This window comes from Cervus canadensis, chromosome 3 (genome assembly GCF_019320065.1).
Source record: "Cervus canadensis isolate Bull #8, Minnesota chromosome 3, ASM1932006v1, whole genome shotgun sequence".
Taxonomy (NCBI): domain Eukaryota; kingdom Metazoa; phylum Chordata; class Mammalia; order Artiodactyla; family Cervidae; genus Cervus; species Cervus canadensis.
Window position 1 is genome coordinate 77,787,551 of NC_057388.1, and position 18,641 is coordinate 77,806,191.

An 18,641-nucleotide genomic window follows, 5' to 3' on the forward strand; every position below is an offset into this window, starting at 1 on the left:
TCATTGCTACCATATAAAAATACAATTGATTTACATAGAGTGGTTTTTTATCTTGTGTTCCTGTTAAATTCATTTATTAGTTCTACAGGGCTTTTTTAAAACCCCCTTCTGGTAGATTCTTAGGATTTTTGACATAGATGGTCATATATGTCATCCTTAAATGATGACAGTTAATTTTTTCTCCATCAGTATACCCTTTTTTTTTTTTCTTGTCTTTTTGCACTAGCGAAGACTCATAGTACAAAGCTGAACAGAAGTGATAAAAGTTGAATAGAAGTGATCTTAGAAAGAAGGCACTGTCTTTCACCATGAAGGACGATGTTAACCATGGGGTTTAAATAGATGCCCTTCATGAGGTTGAGGCAATTCTAAGTTTGTTGAGTTGTTGTTATGAAGAATGGATGTTCAATTCCACAAAATGCTTTTCCTGCAACTATGAATATAATCATATGATTTTTCTTATCACATCATTAAAATGGTGACATTTTATTAATTTTCAAATGTGAAGGAAGCTCTTCTTTTTAAGACAAAAGTCACTTGGTAATGAGGTATTACACCCTTTTTGTAAGTTGCTAGATTTAATTTGCTAATATTTTCTTAAGAACTTTTAGTCTACATTCACTAAGGATACTATTCTGTAGTTTTCTTTAATTGAACTCTTTTTACCCTGATATCTTTTTTGATATCAGGGTAACGCCAAGACTAGTAAAACAAAACTGGAAGTGTTTTTCCTTTCTTTTTTCTAGAATAAATAATGTAAAATTGGTATTATTTCTTCCTTAAATGTTTTAGATAGAATTTTCTTTTGAAGTCATCCAGGCTGAAGCTTCAGGTTTTAAATAGCAAATATTCAATCATAAAAAAACAGATACAGGGCATCCACTCTTCTGTAGACTTTAGTCACTTGTGTCTTTCAAGAAATTAGCTTCCTCTAGTTATCATATTTACTGCCACAAAGTTGTTCATAATATTTATTATTCTCACAATGTCTGCTGGATTTGCGGCAATGTCCTCTCTTTCATTTCTGATAATGATAACTTGTGTCTAGCTAGAGGTTTACCAGTTTTATTAATATATTCAAAGTTAAATTGATTTTTTCATCTTTTTATATTCACTCATCTTTATTATTTGCTTTCTGCATATTTTAATTTGTTCTTTTTCTATTTTCTCAAGGTATACATATGATCATTGATTTAAACTTTGTTCTTTTCTAATACAGGCGTTTCCCTCTAAGCATTGCTTTGCTGCACCCCAAAGTTCTGTAATATATTTTCACATTATTCAATTCAAAATATTTTTTATGTTTGTGATTCTCCTTTGATCCATGCCTATTTAGAAGAATGCTTTTTGACGTATTTGGGAATTTGGGGAATAACTTTGCTATTAATTTTTAGTTTGATTTTGCTGTAGTCTGTAACTAGTTTCCTAGATTTGTTATAAGAAACTTAGTGTGAACTCTGCCCAATGTCCTGCATATTATGAGGAGTTTTCAACTCAGGCTGGTGGGAATGCAAACTAAACTATCCCCCATCCCTTTTGAGCCCTGGAAATTATCTAATAGAATTAGTACATTTGAGTAGCTTGACAGTTATGGGGGAAAAATGTAAACCAAGAAATAACCCATTAAAGGCATAGGTCCCAGACATTTTCATGGGCAAATTCTTTTAAATTTTATTTAGAAATCTTTGATGTTTGCTTTTATTTTGAAATATAACTCTTTAAAGTACACTTTAAAATGCTCAGTAGAACAAATAGTAATAAAGCAAGCAATCTTATCACAACTGTTCTGTCAAGAATAGGCTGTGTGATCCCTTCTCCCACTTCCACGCACAGTACTCTTGGAAGGAGCTGCTCTATTGACCTTTTTGGAAATAAATTCTTGGCTTTTCTTTTTTGTTTTATGTCCTCTGTGTACATCCCCTGGACATTATGGTGTAGTTTTGCCTATTTTTGTAGGTTATATAAATGGAGTTACATACTATATATCAGGAATGAGAAAATCCTGCTGACTGTCATTGCTACTCCCAGAATAAAACAAAGCATGATGAGACCTCCAAGGGAAGACATAGGAAACTTTATTTAGAGACATTAAAGAAGGCCTAATAAATGGAGAATTGCTCCATGTTTGTGGATTAGAAGAGTCAATATTGTAAAGACAGCAAAAGGAGAGTGCGAAACATTTCACCTTAAGTGAAATTGAGGAAGTTTTATCCTAACATACTAAGAATTTTTACCATGAATGAGTGTTGAGTTTCATCAAACACTTTTTGCATTATTGTAATGATCTTATAAATTTCTTCTTGAGATGATCTTATGATATTCCTCTTTTATTTTATCAATGCAAAAATATATGTTAATTTTCATGTATCAGCCTGGTATTTCTGAAATAAAATTGTCTATTCTAGATATGCTGCCTGTATTAATATTTTCTTTAGGATTTTTCCATTTTTTTTCATGAGTGAGATTTACTTGTATTTTTTTCTTTCTTCTAACATCCTTTGTTGAGCTTTGTTGTTGTAAGGTTATGCTGTCCTGGTAAAATGAGTCAAGGAGGATTTTCTTTTTATTCTGTTCTCTGAAAGAATTTGTGTATGATTGAAAGTTTGTATTCTTTGAACTATGTTTCATGAAATTAATATTCCAGTGAGTGAATCTGACAGTAAATAAGATGAATATGTAAAATACATAGTAAAATAGTGGTAAGTGCTAAGAAGAAAAAATACATATAACAGCTATGAAATGTTTGGGCAGAGTGTTGAAACTTCAGCTCCAGTGGCCAGAGAGTATCACCGACAAGATGATTACCAGTGAAGAGTTGGCAGAAAAGCCCTGGCAAACAAATTCAGAGGCTCTAGGGCTGGCGAAACAGCAAGAAGATCATTGTGGCTGGAGGAGAGAGAACACGGCCAAGAGAGGATAAGGCCAGGCTCTCGCCGTAATATTTCAGACTGTCAGGTCATAGTGAGCACTTTGGACCTTATCCTGAGATGGGAGGCCATTGGAGAGTTTAGAACAAAGGAATCATATTGTCTGATCCACCTATTAACAACATACACTCTGCTAGTTTGTTGAATTTCTAGGGGATTTCTAGGAGAATTAGGGAAGAAGTGGGTCTACTAGCTAGGAGACTGTTACAGTAATTCAAACAAGGATGATGGTAGCTTGGACCATGATGGCAGCTGTTGGGGTGGTGAAGGTGATGAAATTTTGCTTGAAGAGGTAGTAGGAATTGCTGACAGATAACGAGGTAAAGCCTGGAAGAAAAGAGTCAAGAATGGATCCAAAGTTTTTTGTCTTGAGCAACCAGAAGAATGTATCAGTCATTACTACAGATTGGGAAGACATCAGGAAGAGCCCTTTCAGGCAGGAAGCCCTTTCAGAAAGGAAGATCAGACTCATGATTTGGGATTTGAAGATGAGCTCACAAGTAAACTCTTGAGGCCTCATTTTCCTTATCGTGAGATGGAGATAACCATCTTAGACTGACTGCTTTCCTCAAAAGTTGTGAGGGTCAGCTAACATGTATGCCAGGTTTTTAAAAATAATACAGTGCAATTCTGAGAATCTTAGAACAGGCCATGAGCACAGAGTCCAAGAAGAAATGACAGAAAACAGTTTGACAGATACATGGGGAGAAGATATTCTTCTGACTATAAGTTGTACAGAGAGCCTTGTGAAGAAGCACTGTGGCTCAGTCTTGTGGGCCTGGAATGACACTGTGCGTAGAACTCTCTGAAATGATGAAAACCTTCCGTGACCTGTGTGCTTTCTCATACATTATCTGCTAATCGCATGTGGCTATTCTGTGCTTGGCATGTGCAGGCACAAGTGGGGAAATGAATTTTTAACTGTGATTGACTTTGACTAATTAAACTTTCTGTATAGCCACATGTGGATAGCACCACATTGGTCAGGACAGGAAACCTTGGCAGGGACCATGCTCTGTGCACCTATTAAATTACAGTCTGAGGTAGATTATAATAAAATGTCAATTAAGTTACAGTCAGAGGTAGGTGGGGTTTATATTTGCCAAGAGTAAAATGGGTATTAAATTGTTTGATGAACAAAAGGTCAGAATCAGAAAATTGTTAATAGGAGGTACTCAGTGAGGAAACAATGTATCCAAAGGAGACTGTAAAAGCGGGTCATTCAGACTCATTGACTGGAAGTCTAGACGTACCAGCCTCAATGCTTTCTCAGTTCAGCTTTTGTTTTGCAGCTTCTTTGCTGCCCATCACAAAGCATCTTCACTGCTCTCAAGGTCAGAACTCTGGCTCTGTCCTTCTGTTGTGAATCTCATCTGGGATTGGTTTATTCTCTTGTAAATAGATCAAAGATCTGTCTGGGACGTCCTTTCCTCTTTTAACATTTTAGGAACTTTTAAGGAGATAGCTTGGCTTTCATGAGCTGCATTTCAGGAGTGATTTCAGGATCTGGATAACAAAGGGTTCTATAGCCAGCTGTCTCCACCTGTAACGTGGGAATTTCTCTCAGAGTCATCAGTTCCTGAGTGGCCTTTCAAGGTCTGGGAGTCTTGGTCTACCCTGGCCATTGTTTTCTAGCTCAGAGATATTTTCCAGTAAACATGGAACAATCAATTTGGTGTATTTCCATTTTATTTGTATGCACTAACCAGATTATTTTAAGGTTAGGTATTTTGGGAAACTAATTTGCAGGCTTATATTGTAATGATGAAGGCTTATTTCTCTTTTCATGGTTAATTTGTTCTATCATGTTTTGTGAAAGGTGGTTGGATACTGTCACCATTTTAGAAGAAAAAGGACTTTCCTGGTGGTCCAGTGGTTAAGACTATGCTTCCAGTGCAGGGGGCACAGGGTTGATCTCGTCAGGGAACTAAGATCGCACATACCACTTGTTGCATTCAAAAAGAAAGAAATCTAAAAAAAATAAAAAGAAAAAGAAGTGCTTGCCGTTTTTTTTTTTTTTTTTTTTTTACTGTTGTCATCATTTACTAATTTTGACTTCCATTTAGAAAATCACCTGTGTGAATATTATAGTGAGTAAACAGCTGGCTACATAGAGAACTGGAAATCTGTGAAAAATATTAAATGTGCCATGTGTTTCCTCTAGGGAAAATACATCTGAAGTAGAATGCCTAATTCCTATCTTCACAGATTTTTTAATTTGAGGTTACTCCAAAGATTGGAGGATGACAAAGTTAGGATATGACAAACTTAATATCAGACCCTGTGGATTTCCCCAGAAAGTAATAAGCATAAAGTATAAATAAAAAGTTGATTTTGTAATTTATAAGAGAAGAACAAATGAATTGGCTGGTAAGCCAGATTAAAACAACTGATTTTAGAGTTGCTAGACCCTGATGCTGGGAGGGATTGGGGGCGGGAGGAGAAGGGGATGACAGAGGATGAGATGGCTGGATGGCATCACCGACTCGATGGGCATGAGTTTGAGTAAACTCTGGGAGTTGGTGACGGACAGGGAGGCCTGGCGTGCTGCGATTCATGGGGTTGCAAAGAGTCAGACACGACTGAGCGACTGAGCTGAACTGAATTCCGAAAGACACCTGCATCCCAGCGTTCATTGTAGCACCCTTTCCAGTAGCCAAGACATGGAAGCAACCATGACATCTATCAACCAATGAATGGATACAGAAGATGTGTATATACATACAAAAGAATGTTACTCAGACATAAAAAAGAATGAAATAATGCCATTTGAAGCAACTTGGATGGACCTAGAGATTGTCATAACAAGTAAAGGAAGTCAGAGAAAGACTAATACCATATGATATCACTTATATATGGAATCTAAAATATGATACAGCAGAAACAGACTCATGGACATAGAAAACAAATGTATGGTTACCAAACGGGAGAGCAGGTGAGGGAGTGGTAAATTAGGAGTTTGGGATTAGAAGCTGCACACTATTATACATAAAATAGGTAAAGAACAAGGTCCTATTGTATAGCACAAGGAACTATGTTCAATATTCTGTAATAAACCATAATGGAAAAGAATATGAAAAAGTACGTGTGTGCATGTGTGTGTAAAGCTGAATCACTTTGCTATTCACCAGAAACAAGTTATACTTCAATTTTTTTAAAAGCTAACAGTTTTCATTACATCCTGATTTTTATTTGGGATTTTTGTTCTTTGAATGAATTTGGCTAGGGAAGAATTATAGGACTCTGGAGTAAATAGAACAGAATAAATAAAAAGGCATATAGCAAGTAAGAAAAATACCATTTTAGCGGGACTTCAGAATGTGAAATAGGTAATTTGGGGAAATCTGAGGTTTCTCCCCTTATTGTATGTCTGGGAACAAAGCTATATTTTACCATTTTCATTTGCAAAAGCAAACTATGTCTTGGACTCATACATCTAAACTAATAGACAACTTGTATCATTTACATTTTACAAAGAGGTGAAACATTTGACTTCTGATACATAAAAATGTTTTTCATGTCTGTTTGTTCTTTTTTTAAATAGAGTCCTGTGAAGATAAATCAGGTTAGCTTGGATGAAAGTGGAGAACACATGGGCGTGTGTGCAGAGGATGGCAAGGTATGGGGATTGCCTGATCACATGGAAAGCGCTGCTCCAACCCCAGGGGCTGTGATGTAACCACTTCCAGGGCCTCGGAACAGCACTGCACTTACTGGATATCTGCATTTGGAGAACCTTGATTATTCTTTTTGGGTATCGGACTTACTCCTGATCGCTCATAATTAAAGTAAAATATATTTTGCGCTAATGTGCCGTAAGGAAAAGTAATTACAAGAATGTCAATAATGTGACTAGTATTAAGCTGATTAACAACTGTGGCAGGGGGACATGTCACCTTAATCATTACTGGCGTGCCACTTAGACTTCAGCGACTGGTCTGCAGTCCCTGCAAGACAGTGGTTTAATGCCTCTCTGCCATAAATCCACAAAATTGGATTTTGTGGGCATGATTTCTGTGGGCCCGTGGTTTTCATTTTCACACACCAGTTGTGAATGTTTCTCTTGAATTATAGAATCTTTTGATAAGCAGTCATAGTTTATCAGAAGAATAAAGTGTCTTGCAATGGCCACATTAAATAAATGTAAAATCAATATATGTACAGTTTTCTAAAAACCTGGCCCCCACTTCCTCAACCAAGGACATACATCATTTGTGCAGTGTATAACTAACAATTATCAGTGCTTCTTGCTGATGTTGAGCTGTGACATTTAGTGGTTGTGGTGATTGATTTTCCACTTACAAGAATGTCTTTTTTGTTTTTCAGTCAATGGAAGGCTTTTCTAGTGTTGGTTTGCAATGATAAAATTCTCATGCACAGTGTATTTAAGCTACTCTTCTAAAATAACAGTTTAAGAAGAGAATGCATTAAGAATCATTACAGACCCTCACATATTCTTGCCTGCATACAGCAGATTTCCTAATCTAATTTTATGTTTCTTTATGTGATCTAAATTCAACAGTCCATTAGGATGAGTAAATTAAAAACAATGTACTCAATGTAAAAGATTTATACCCATTTAATCTGTTAACAGAAGAAAAATGAAGTCTTCTTGACATACATGGGTGCATTTTGATGTATCTAAGCCTAATGTTGCCCGAAGAGTCTTTTGAAAGTCATTGGAACACTCGTGCTTTTCAAAAAGCACTATCAAATTTTACAGTACTTGCTGAAATTCTGAAATGAACCAGACTGTCAAAAGAGTGATAAGGGAAGAGTTGGTATGTGCAGAAATTGAGAATTATCCAAACTGTTGAAACATTTTGTATCAAAATGAAAGATTATCTCCATTTTTATTTTCTGAAAGGTAAGGGGGAATTCCTTCTGGGTGAATACCAATTTAATTGTTGAAGGAGAATATTGTTTTTGAATTGTAAGAGAACTTTTAGGAAGATACTTCATCTAAGAATTTTCAAAGTTCTAAATTTTGAAGAAGTTATTATTTGATATGGTGAAGTGGGATATTTTATCTACTGTGTCTGGTGGATAATGAGATGACCCTCAGATATCTCCTGGTGCACTTCTTGGCACACACCTCTGTTTTCCTGTTTTAATCAGATTGTAACTGCCATATTTTGCTATAGACCCATGATGCATTTTTTTTTAATAACTTTATTTCCTGGCTGTGCTGGGTCTTCATTGCTGCATGGGCTTTTCTCTAGTTGTGGCCAGCAGGGGCTACTCTTTAGTTGCATGAAGCAGCCGTGTGGTGGCATCTCTTGTTGTGGTGTCAGGGCTCAATAGTTGCGGTTCCCAGGCTCTGGAGCACAGACTCAATAGCTGTGGTACACAGGCTTAGTTGCTCCGTGGCATGTGGGATCTTCCCAGACCAGGGATTGAACCTGTGTCTCCTGCATTGGCAGGCGAATTCTTTACCATTGAGCCATCAGGGAAGCCCCCATGATGCATTTTAAAAAATAGTTTTCTCATATATTTTACCAGCGTTGATAGACTTGAAAAGAAATATTTCAGTGCACATAGTTATGAAACCTAGCCTTCTCCATGGGTTAGTCTGTATTGTGAAAACTGAGGAGCTAATAATATAGCATGATGTGGTAAAGTGGTTACTGATGATAGCAATGTAAAGATTATTAAAACGATCAACTCCAGATATCTAGATCTCATGCATCTTTAAATGGCTGTTGTGGTTTTTCTTTCTTTAGTGTGTTAGGATTTCTAGAAAAATCATTACCTTCTATTTCAGAGATAACCCTTCATATTTGTATTCAGTTTTAAAGTTCTAATTCTAACAGTTCTTTAAAATTTACTCTGTTTATTCAACTGGTGCTCATTTCTAGTCTTTTACCTCAGGACTTTTTTACCTTTGAGTACCAAATTTTGAAATACAGTCACACATAGAATATGTGTGTTACCGGCGTACATTTTTAGGTAACTTTCAGGATAAATACGTACAAGGTTTATTTTCTGATCTCTTGCCTGTGTTGACTTCATATATAAACTAGAATTAATTTAATATAGAATTCTGGGTTGAACTATTTTCTCTCAAAGCTTTGGAGACCCTGCTCTCTTTTGTCTAACCTTTATTTTCATAGATATGTCAAGAGGCCAGCCTACTTTGTTCTTTCACAAAACCTTTTTAAATTTTTTTTGTCCTGCCTTGGAGCTCAGACTCATCATAATAACAACAATACCAACAACAACACCGAACAGCCCTTGTAATTCAGTTTGCTAAGTTAATGTCTTGTTCAGGTCTATTTTCATTCATTTTGTCTGAAAGAGAGTTAGTCCTTTTGATCTATATACTGAAGTATTGTTTTCATTTCAGGAAAGTTGACTTCAGTCCTGATTTTGATTATTGCTGCAGTTCCACGTGTTTTCATTTCTTCAAAGAAACTCAATAATACTGAGGCTGGAGGCGGTATCGCACAGAGGCTAAGAGCTTCGCTTTGCACCGCACCTGCCCAGGCTCCATTCATTCCCACCCTGCTCTGTTAGGTCAGGGATGTTGCCTGACCCCCAGCCCCCTCCACTGACTCAGCTGGGCAGCGGGCACAGTGCGAGGCCTGGATGGGGATGTGGCAGAGCCGATTTTGGGTGTGTGGGAAGTTCTCAGATCTTTCTGCTTTATTTTCATGACCCTTTTCTTAAACATTGTAGTCTGGCCTCTTCCCCTCCTTCATTGTTCTGTGTCACCTTTTCAAGGTACGAGAGTGAATGGATAATTCCTATCCACCCTTCTCTTTCGAAAATATATTGTAAGAAACCTTGGCCATGTTTTGTCTCACACACACACAGACACGCAGACACACATATATGCTTTGTGTTCTCATGGTTTTTATCGTCTCGTTTCTCTGAAGTCCAGGAGAGTTTCTCTTCTTGTTTGGTCCCTTGGCTGATGTGCTTTGCTTCTAATGTCCATGTTGCTTTCTGGAGTAGCGTTTTATTCTGTTGGGCCTTTTTAATTTTCCTGAACCTTTTCAATCTCTCCCAGTTTTTCTCATGTCAGCCTGATCTATGTTTAATTTTCAAAACCAAAATGATGACTTCTTGTGTCATGAGAAGTCTTAGCTCTTAGTGTATTAGAGGTCTTAAGAGTATTATTAGAGATCAAATGGCTGGGAGTGGAATTATCCTGCCACGCTTGAGCTGTGTGTTGTCAGCTAAGTGATTCAGCCCTCTCTGGGCTTCAGCCTGTTTTCCTCCTCTGTAAAAGGGAGTAGTAATGATTATTGCTGTGTTAATCATTAGGGGAAATTAGTTAATATGTGTCAGTAGTTTGGAATAGTATTTGAAATAGAAGGCACAGGTAGTAATTGTCAGCAGTTATCATCATCACCATCCTTTTCTTCTGCTCCAGATTCATAGAGGTCTCTTCTTACTGAAGTCAACAGTCTTGTAGTTTTTGTTGTTGTTACTGTTAACACTAGCCCCCTCCTCACCCCATACCACTTGGCATATGGGATCTTAGTTCCCTGACCAGGGATCGAACCCACACCCCCTGAGTGGAAGCACAGCATCTTAACCACTGGACCACCAGGAAAGTCTCTATTAAGACATTTTTTTTAAAGCATGGTTTTTCTCCCTTGGAGTCCTTGAAATTGTGTTCTGCCTCATTCTTTTTATAGATCCTGTGTATGTTTTTGTTACTTTTGTATCCCTTCCAAAACAAGGAGACAAGCTCTCTCTGAACCTCAGTTAGCAAACAGATTCAGTGTCTGCTTGCTCTGGGCCCTCCTTGTTATCCTTCTTGGTGTTATCCTGCTGGGTGTTGTAGAATCACACTTCAGTTCCACACAGGGTCCAGTTAAGGAGCTCCGTTTCCTCTGCCTGGAAGTATCCAGTTAAGGCAGCTCCCCCAGTGAACTGGGAGCATCGCCTATCTTCTCTCCTGGGTCTCTAACACCCTCCATGAGTGGAGAATATGAAAACCTGACATCTCCCCCGTGAGGGTCCCTCCAGCCACTGACCTGGACGGAATTACAGCTTATATGTTCACTCCTGTTTTAATGCTTGACCAGTTGTTATTGGGAAGCTTGGGTTTGGGGGGCTGTTATAATGAAGTACCAGCTGAGTTTTCTGACACTCCGGCCACCCTACTCACAGTTTCTATGTCAGGTGGCCTGTCACTCAGCTTTATGGTTGGCAAATACAGAGAAGCCTGTGCTAAAGTGGAGACCAGACACCTTCCTGATTGTTTCATGAGGGTAGGGTTTCTGTTTTTCTGGTGGTAAATACATAGCACATACCTTTTGTGGTCCTCATGTTGCTCTGTGGGTTTATAGTTAATAAGAAATACTCTAGAACTTTGCAGTAGGTTGACTATAAGACAGATTGTTCTGAACTTTGTTTTTCTCATTAGGTATTTTTGTGACAAATTGGGAGAAGTTGTCAGGGCTGCTATAGGAAATACCCTTATCAAAGGGATCCTTTCCATTTTAGCATTTAAATATGATTCTTTTCTCAGGCAAGATCTTCCTAAAAGCCAGATCTCTCCAGGCAGTCATTGAGTGGATTTCTTTTCACAGTGTGATATTCACTGAGAAAATTTTAAAAAAAGAGGAAATGAATGAGAATCATTTTGGATTTTGTTAGCTTTAGTAGTATAAGTTGTGACCTACTAGTTTGGGTGTCACGTTACTGAAATTAACCAAAATAGCAAAGGTTTTACAGTTCACCCTGCTTATAATGATATCAAGTCTATGAGATTTGTTTTGAGACATTTCAGTGTTTTCCATCCTGAAAGAGAAAATAAGGACAGTTGAGGAAAATGTTACTCAGTTAAATGTAGAAATAGAGACTAACTTAAGAGGGATTTCCTTTGTGTTCCAGTGGTTAAGACTTTGCCTCCCACTGCAGGGGGTGTGGGTTTGATCCTTGGTCAGGCAGCTAGGATCCCATATGCCTCGTGGTCAAAAATACGAAACATGGAAGTGAAGCAGGATTGTAACAGATTCAATAAAGACTTAAAAATGATCCATATAAAAAAAATCTCAAAAAAAAAAAAAAGACAGTGAGAGAGACTAACCTAAGAGCTGTAGTCTTGCTCACCGCCTTCAGCAAACACCCCTCCAGTCTCTGTAGTGGGTACAATAGTGATATTTTGCTTCTGACTAGTTCTCAAGGACAGTTCTGAGTGTCAGCTTGTTTGCTAAGAACTTCCATGACTTGTTCTCTTATTCTGCTTATTCCTTCTTCAGTCAGTGAGTCAGTTCAGTTGCTCAGTCGTGTCCAACTCTTTGCGACCCCATGGACTGCAGCATGCCAGGTTCATCACCAGCTCCCGGAGTTTACTCAGACTCATGTTCATTGAGTTGGTGATGCCATCCAACCGTCTCATCCTCTGTCGTCCCCTTCTCCTCCTGCCTTCTTACTCGACTATTATATCTTCATACGAATTCATCATTGTTTTGTTGTTGGATTCACAATTTTTACCCCTGGAAATTTGTATTTTAGTTTTCCCCATAAGATTCATAATATTTCTAATATTTTCTCACTTACTGATACCTCAGTCTTTTTTCAGCAGTCCCATATTTGTTTGTTTACAGCTTGTGTACTTTTCCCCACAATAAAAATCACTTAACTTTTGTTCTTAAAATCTATCCTGTTATAGGTGGAATTAAGTTTGTCCATGTGAACTGAATAGTCTGCTGCATTTAATTTCAACTTCTGTGGTAGAGTTGTCTAATTCATAGCCTGATATTCCCTTTCACTATTTTGGCAAATATTTGAGGCATTTGAATTTTTTTCTAGTCTTCCTTTTTTTGCACTTCATATGGAAATGTATCTTCTTTATTTACAAATTTTGGACTAGCTCCTATAATGACTGTATATAGAAGAATAGAGCTTGGAATAGTCTTCCTGATTTTTACGACTTTAGACGAGTTGTTTATTTTGGTGGCTCAGTGGTAAACAATCCGTGTGCTCATGCAGGAGACATGGCTTCATTCCCTGGAGGAGGAAGTGGGAACCCACTCCAGTATTCTTGCTTGGAAAATCCCATGAACAGAGAGGGGAGCCTGGCAATCTATTGTCCATGAGGTCACAAAAGAGTCGGACTTGACTCAGTGACTGAACATCAACAAAGGTATTTGCTTTCATCCCCAGCAGTCTTGCTATAAGGGTCAGATGAGGGAGAGCAAGATTTTCAGTCCTAGTTACATACCATGAATTATGAACCTTTAAAAATACAGTTTTAAAGGTATTTCTTCTCATTTTGAAGTCCATAAGGATAGTTTAATTCAGAATAAAATTTCTTAAAGAACCAGAATGATACTGACCATTTCACTAGAGACCTTTTCCAGAAGATTGTTTCCCTGTATAGTTTGAGAAAACTGAGAAATGGCATGACTTCTTTGAGGAGATGTTATCAAAATACACTTTCCCACTGGAATCTTAGTCTCACACAGTTGTAACCAAGACTTCCCCATAGGTTAAAATTGAATCAAATTACAGCTAAAATAAATAAATAAATTTAGAGCTCAGGGGAACATTTAGACATTTCTAGATAGAAACTGACCACTATGAGTGAAATAAATATGTTCACCTGAAAAAAAAATATATTTTATCCCACCAAAAAGTTTAATTTGTCAAGGATAGGGTCTGGCTATTATTATCCAGGGATCTTAACCTTGTAGTCCAATCAGAACCACTGAGGTAAGGTGTGTGGCAGCATTTTGAGGTCCAAGTTATTAGCAGGAGTGTAAGATGTGACACAGGACCGTGTTGTTGTGATATAGTTGGAGTGAATAGAAGTAGCTTTATGTTAGAAGAATATAAACTTCCTGGAGTACCATGCATTTCTGCTGATGTAGTTTTAGTAAGTTGACCCCGTGTTCATTTAGTCTAGTAAGATTCAGGTGATATAGTTCCTGTCTTACTTTGAGCCTGTTTTCTTGGATTCTTTGGGCTCATTCACATTCAGCTTCCTTGGGCAGAGTAAAACTTTGCATATAATGCTATTCTTCTGAGCTTCTCAACTACCATTTTATAAGAAGTTCAGTGTGTACCCTGGCTTAACTGCTGAGTCACATGTGACTCTTCACAACTTCATGGACTGTAGCCCGCCAGGGTGCTCTGCCATAGGGTTTCCCAGGCAAGAATACTGGAGTGGCTGCCATGCCCTCCTCCAGGGGATCTTCCCGACCCAGGAATAGAACCCATGTCTCTTGCATCTCCTGAGTTTCTAGGTGGATTCTTTAGCAGTGAACCACCTGGGAAGCCACCCAGTGCTTATAGGTTTATGTAAAAGCATGAGCCAGTGCACTCTGAATGATGAGCAGCATGGTGGTAGTGGGGCGTGCATGTATTTGCTGTGTCAAGAATACGTTTTATCAGACTACCGCAGAGTAGATCATCGCCCCTTGACATTACATCCTACGATGTGCTATTCTTGGAACCCAGCAGCATTCTTGGCCTAAGAGTATAAACACAGGAGTCACAAAATGAGTGGGATATTCTGAAGATTTTATATTTTAGTGGAAGAACGTATCTCCCCAGGATGATAATATGAGTACATTTTCCTCTTGGAACTTTCACAGATGAACCACTCACAGCTTACTAAGATAAAAACGAGATATTGAACGTCTGAAAGGTTTTATGTCTGTTTAAAAAATGAATTTGTAATGAAATACTTTCTCATATAGAGCCATTGGACCCAGATAGCTTCGCTGGTGAATTCTTACAAAATTTAAAAGAAAAAATAACACCACTTTCTTCTAGAGGCTAGAAAAAGAGTGAAAACCTCCCAAGTGTTGGGAAACAGTTCTGAGTGCCCGTTATAGCTGGTTCCAAGTGTTTGAGAGCTCCTGGAATTCTTATGCTTTGCTGGTGAGAGTATAAATTGACCAGAACAATTTTGTGAAATTGTTCAGCTGTCTATTAGATGTCAACAGAGATATAACATGCAACTCAACAATCCCATTCTTCATAAATGGATTTGTAAGTGAACCAAAAGATTTGGAGAAAGAGTGTTCATTATAGCATTATTCATTCAGTTCAGTTCAGTCACTCCGTTGTGTCCGACTCTTTGTGACCCACGGACTGCAGCACGCCAGGCCTCCCTGTCCATCACCAACTCCCAGAGTTTACTCACACTCATAATATCCATTGAGTCGGTGATGCCATCCAACCATCTCATCCTCTGTCCTCCCCTTCTCCTCCCACCTTCAGTCTTTCCCAGCATCAGGGTCTTTTCAAATGAGTCAGTTCTTCGCATCAGGTGGCCAAAGTATTGGAGTTTCAGCTTCAACATCAGTCCTTCCAATGAACACCCAGTACTGATCTCCCTTAGGATGGACTGATTGGATCTCCTTGCAGTCCAAGGGACTCTCAAGAGTCTTCTCCAACACCACAGTTCAAAAGCATCAGTTCTTCGGCACTCAGCTTTCTTCGCAGTCCAACTCTCACATCCATACATGACTACTGGAAAAACCATAGCCTTGACTAGATGGACTTTTGTTGGCAAAGTAAGGTCTCTGCTTTTTAATATGCTGTCTAGGTTGGTCATGACTTTTCTTCTTTTTAATATGCTGTCTAGGTTGGTCATGACTTTTCTTCCAAGGAGTGAGCATCTTTTAATTTCAAGGCTGCAGTCACCATCTGCAGTGATTTTGGAGCCCCCAAAAATAAAGTCTGCCACTGTTTCCCCATCTATTTGCGATGAAGTAATGGGTCCAGATGCCATGATCTTAGTTTTCTGAATGTTGAGCTTTAAGCAGACTTTTTCACTCTCCTCTTTCACTTTCATCAAGAGGCTCTTTAGTTCTTCTTCACTTTCCGCCATAAGGGTGGTGTCATCTTTATATCTGAGGTTATTGATATTTCTCCTGGCAGTCTTGATTCCAACTTGTGCTTCCTCCAGCCCAGCATTTCTCATGATGTACTCTGCATGTAAGTTAAATAAGCAAGATGACAGTATACAGCCTTGACATACTCCTTTTCCTACTTGGAACCAGTCTGTTGTTCCATGTCCAGTTCTAACTGTTGCTTCTTGGCTTGCATACAGATTTCTCAAGAGGCAGGTCAGGTGGTGTGGTATTCCCATCTCTTTCAGAATTTTCCATAGTTTATTGTGATCCACACAGTCAAAGGCTCTGGCATAATCAGTAAAGCAGAAATAGGTGTTTTTCTGGAACTCTCTTGCTTTTTCGATGGCAATTTGATCTCTGGTTCCTCTGCCTTTTCTAAATCCAGCTTGAACATCTCGAAGTTCATCATTCACATATTGTTTAAGCCTGGCTTGGAGAATTTTGACCATTATTTTACTAGTGTGTGAGATGAGTGCAATTGTGTGGTAGTTTGAGCATTCTTTGGCATTGCCTTTCTTTAGCATTATTCATAATAGCCTCTATTTGGAAATAACCGAAGTAATCAATGGAAGATGGATACCCAGATGGTGATGTACTCATACACTGAAATATTATACAGCAGTAACAAAGAACCAACTCCTGCCATATGTACATAGCAGTGTGGATAAATATCAGAAGGAAAATATCCAGCAAAAGAAGCCAGTGAAATAGTTTATGATTCTATTTATATAAAATTCAAACATCAGCACAGCTTACCAAAGGTGATAGATTTCGGAGGAGCAGTTAGTTTGTGAGGCTGTAAATGAATGGGAAGGAACACAGGGGAGCTTCTTGGGTTCTGCTTCTTGACATGGGTGGTGGCTGCAGGGGTATGTTCATATCATAAACATTTGTCAAGTTCTGAATCTATGATCTGTACCCTTTATGTTAAAGTGTTAGTTGCTCAGTTGTGTCCGACTCTTTGTGACCCCATGGACTATAGCCTGCCAGACTCCTCTATCCATGGGTTTTCCCAGGAAGGATACTGGAGTGGGTTGCCATTTCCTTCTCTAGGGGATCTTCATGTCCAAGGGATAGAACCTGGGTCTCCTGGATCACAGGCAGGTTGTTTACCACCTGAGCCACCAGGGAAGGCCTTTTTATGTACATTATACAATTGCATATTAAAATCAACCACTTAGAGGAAAGATATTAAGATTAAACCACTTTAAGGGAGACACTGATAAGTAGAAAATTAAATCTTACATGTATATGCTCTCAATAGATTTAAGATAAGATGGTAAATGAAGTGCAGATCTAATCTCTTGCAACTTTGATCTGCTTGGTTGATTTATATATCCGTGACTGAAAGAAGAAGCTTCTTTTTCCTTCAAGGAAAGGAACAAATAATTCATTTAGTAGTAGTAGCCTATGGAAAATTCATAAAAAAGTATTAATAACCTATTCATCTCTATTTCATTTTTTACAGTTGACATCTATTTAATGAAATAAATTTGTGATGGGCAAAGGGAAGTCTGTCCATGAGATGCTGGTAAAAAAACTTAATTGCAGTGGTATATTCTCACCCTGATGGAATTGTTTTCATTGGATATTTCATAGAGATTACAGAGACCTTAGTTTACTCAGTACTTGACTTTTTTATTAATAGTACGTGTTGTCACTGACTCAGCAGCTTTCTTTGATACTGTCATGGTGAACTGACAGGATCCACTTACTTTTTAGGTGCAGGTATTTGGACTGTATTCTGGAGAAGAATTTCACGAGACTTTTGACTGTCCCATTAAAGTAAGTATTCAGTAAGTTTTTAATTTTTCAGAGGGTTTTTCTCAACAATGGCAGTAAGAAAACTAATACTTTGAACACTACCAATCTTGCATGAATTTTGTCAGTAAGCATCCATCAGTCAATGTACCAGATACTATTTGATGCCTCGGAGGTGCACAGAATGTATATTATGTGGCTGTGACCTCAGTGTATCCTCCAACTTTTGGTGTAGTGGGTGAGATGATAAACACACAGTGTGTGATTAAAGACTCAAATCACACAATCTGTGATTAAAGACTCAGAAAGAGGTAAAAACAGTGTTGAGTCTAAAACTGAGAGGAGTTACTTCTCGCTGTTCTTGTTAGTGATGGCTTCCATAGATGGATTGATGTTTGACTGGGCTTTAATAAATGGACAGGACAGAGGGAGAAAGCTGACTTCCCATGCAGAAGAACAGTATAATATAAACGAAGAGGTTAGAAAGTTCAAATTGTGTTTAGGAAGTGGCAAATAGTTGAGTATAGATGGTGCATAAAATACTGACTTGGCAGGAGAACTGCATGGGCAGATTGAGGTGGCTTTATATTTAGGCTAAGGAATTTGTCTCGTAGATAAGGAGAAATTATGGAATGCCGAAGAGCAAAGAAGTGGCATAAAACTGAGCTAAGCCGAAAGCAAAGTAATACGGCAACTATATCCAGTGTAGATGAGAAGGCTGGCGGACTTGAGGCAGAAGATCAGTTTTAGGTAACAGTTACTGTAGTTACACTGGCTATTACAGTTGTAAAGGAAGAGGTTGTTTGGTTTTCTCACGTGTTTATTCAAACATTTATTGATCAACAGGTAAAAGAGAGGTGGGATCTGATACAGGTTTTAGAAAGCCAGCCCTACCAGAATGCAGGAGAATGCAAGCAAGAGATCGATTGGGGGCAGGAGACGATTCAGAAGGCTAAGCCATACCCTAGACACGGTGTAACAGGAGCTCAATGAAAAGAAAGATGGTATTCAGGATGGAGTAGCAGTAATGAATTGGAAAAGCCTGGCGGAGGTAGATTTAATAAGCTTTGGTGATGAAATAATAATAATAAATAATGGAATAACAATAATAAATGGAAGAGCTGAG

The 18,641-nt window shown here is 38.3% G+C and overlaps 1 protein-coding gene across 2 annotated transcripts in view; it reads left to right on the forward strand.

Annotated features, from left to right (window-relative positions):
• VPS41 (VPS41 subunit of HOPS complex) overlaps window positions 1–18,641 on the forward strand; it is a 409,984-nt gene that overhangs the window by 293,681 nt on the left and 97,662 nt on the right. For both annotated transcript variants that reach the window (XM_043463545.1, XM_043463546.1), the window contains 2 exons: window positions 6,472–6,546; window positions 17,477–17,539. In XM_043463545.1, coding sequence (XP_043319480.1) covers window positions 6,472–6,546; window positions 17,477–17,539 — 138 coding nt within the window. The remainder of the gene's footprint in view (window positions 1–6,471; window positions 6,547–17,476; window positions 17,540–18,641) is intronic.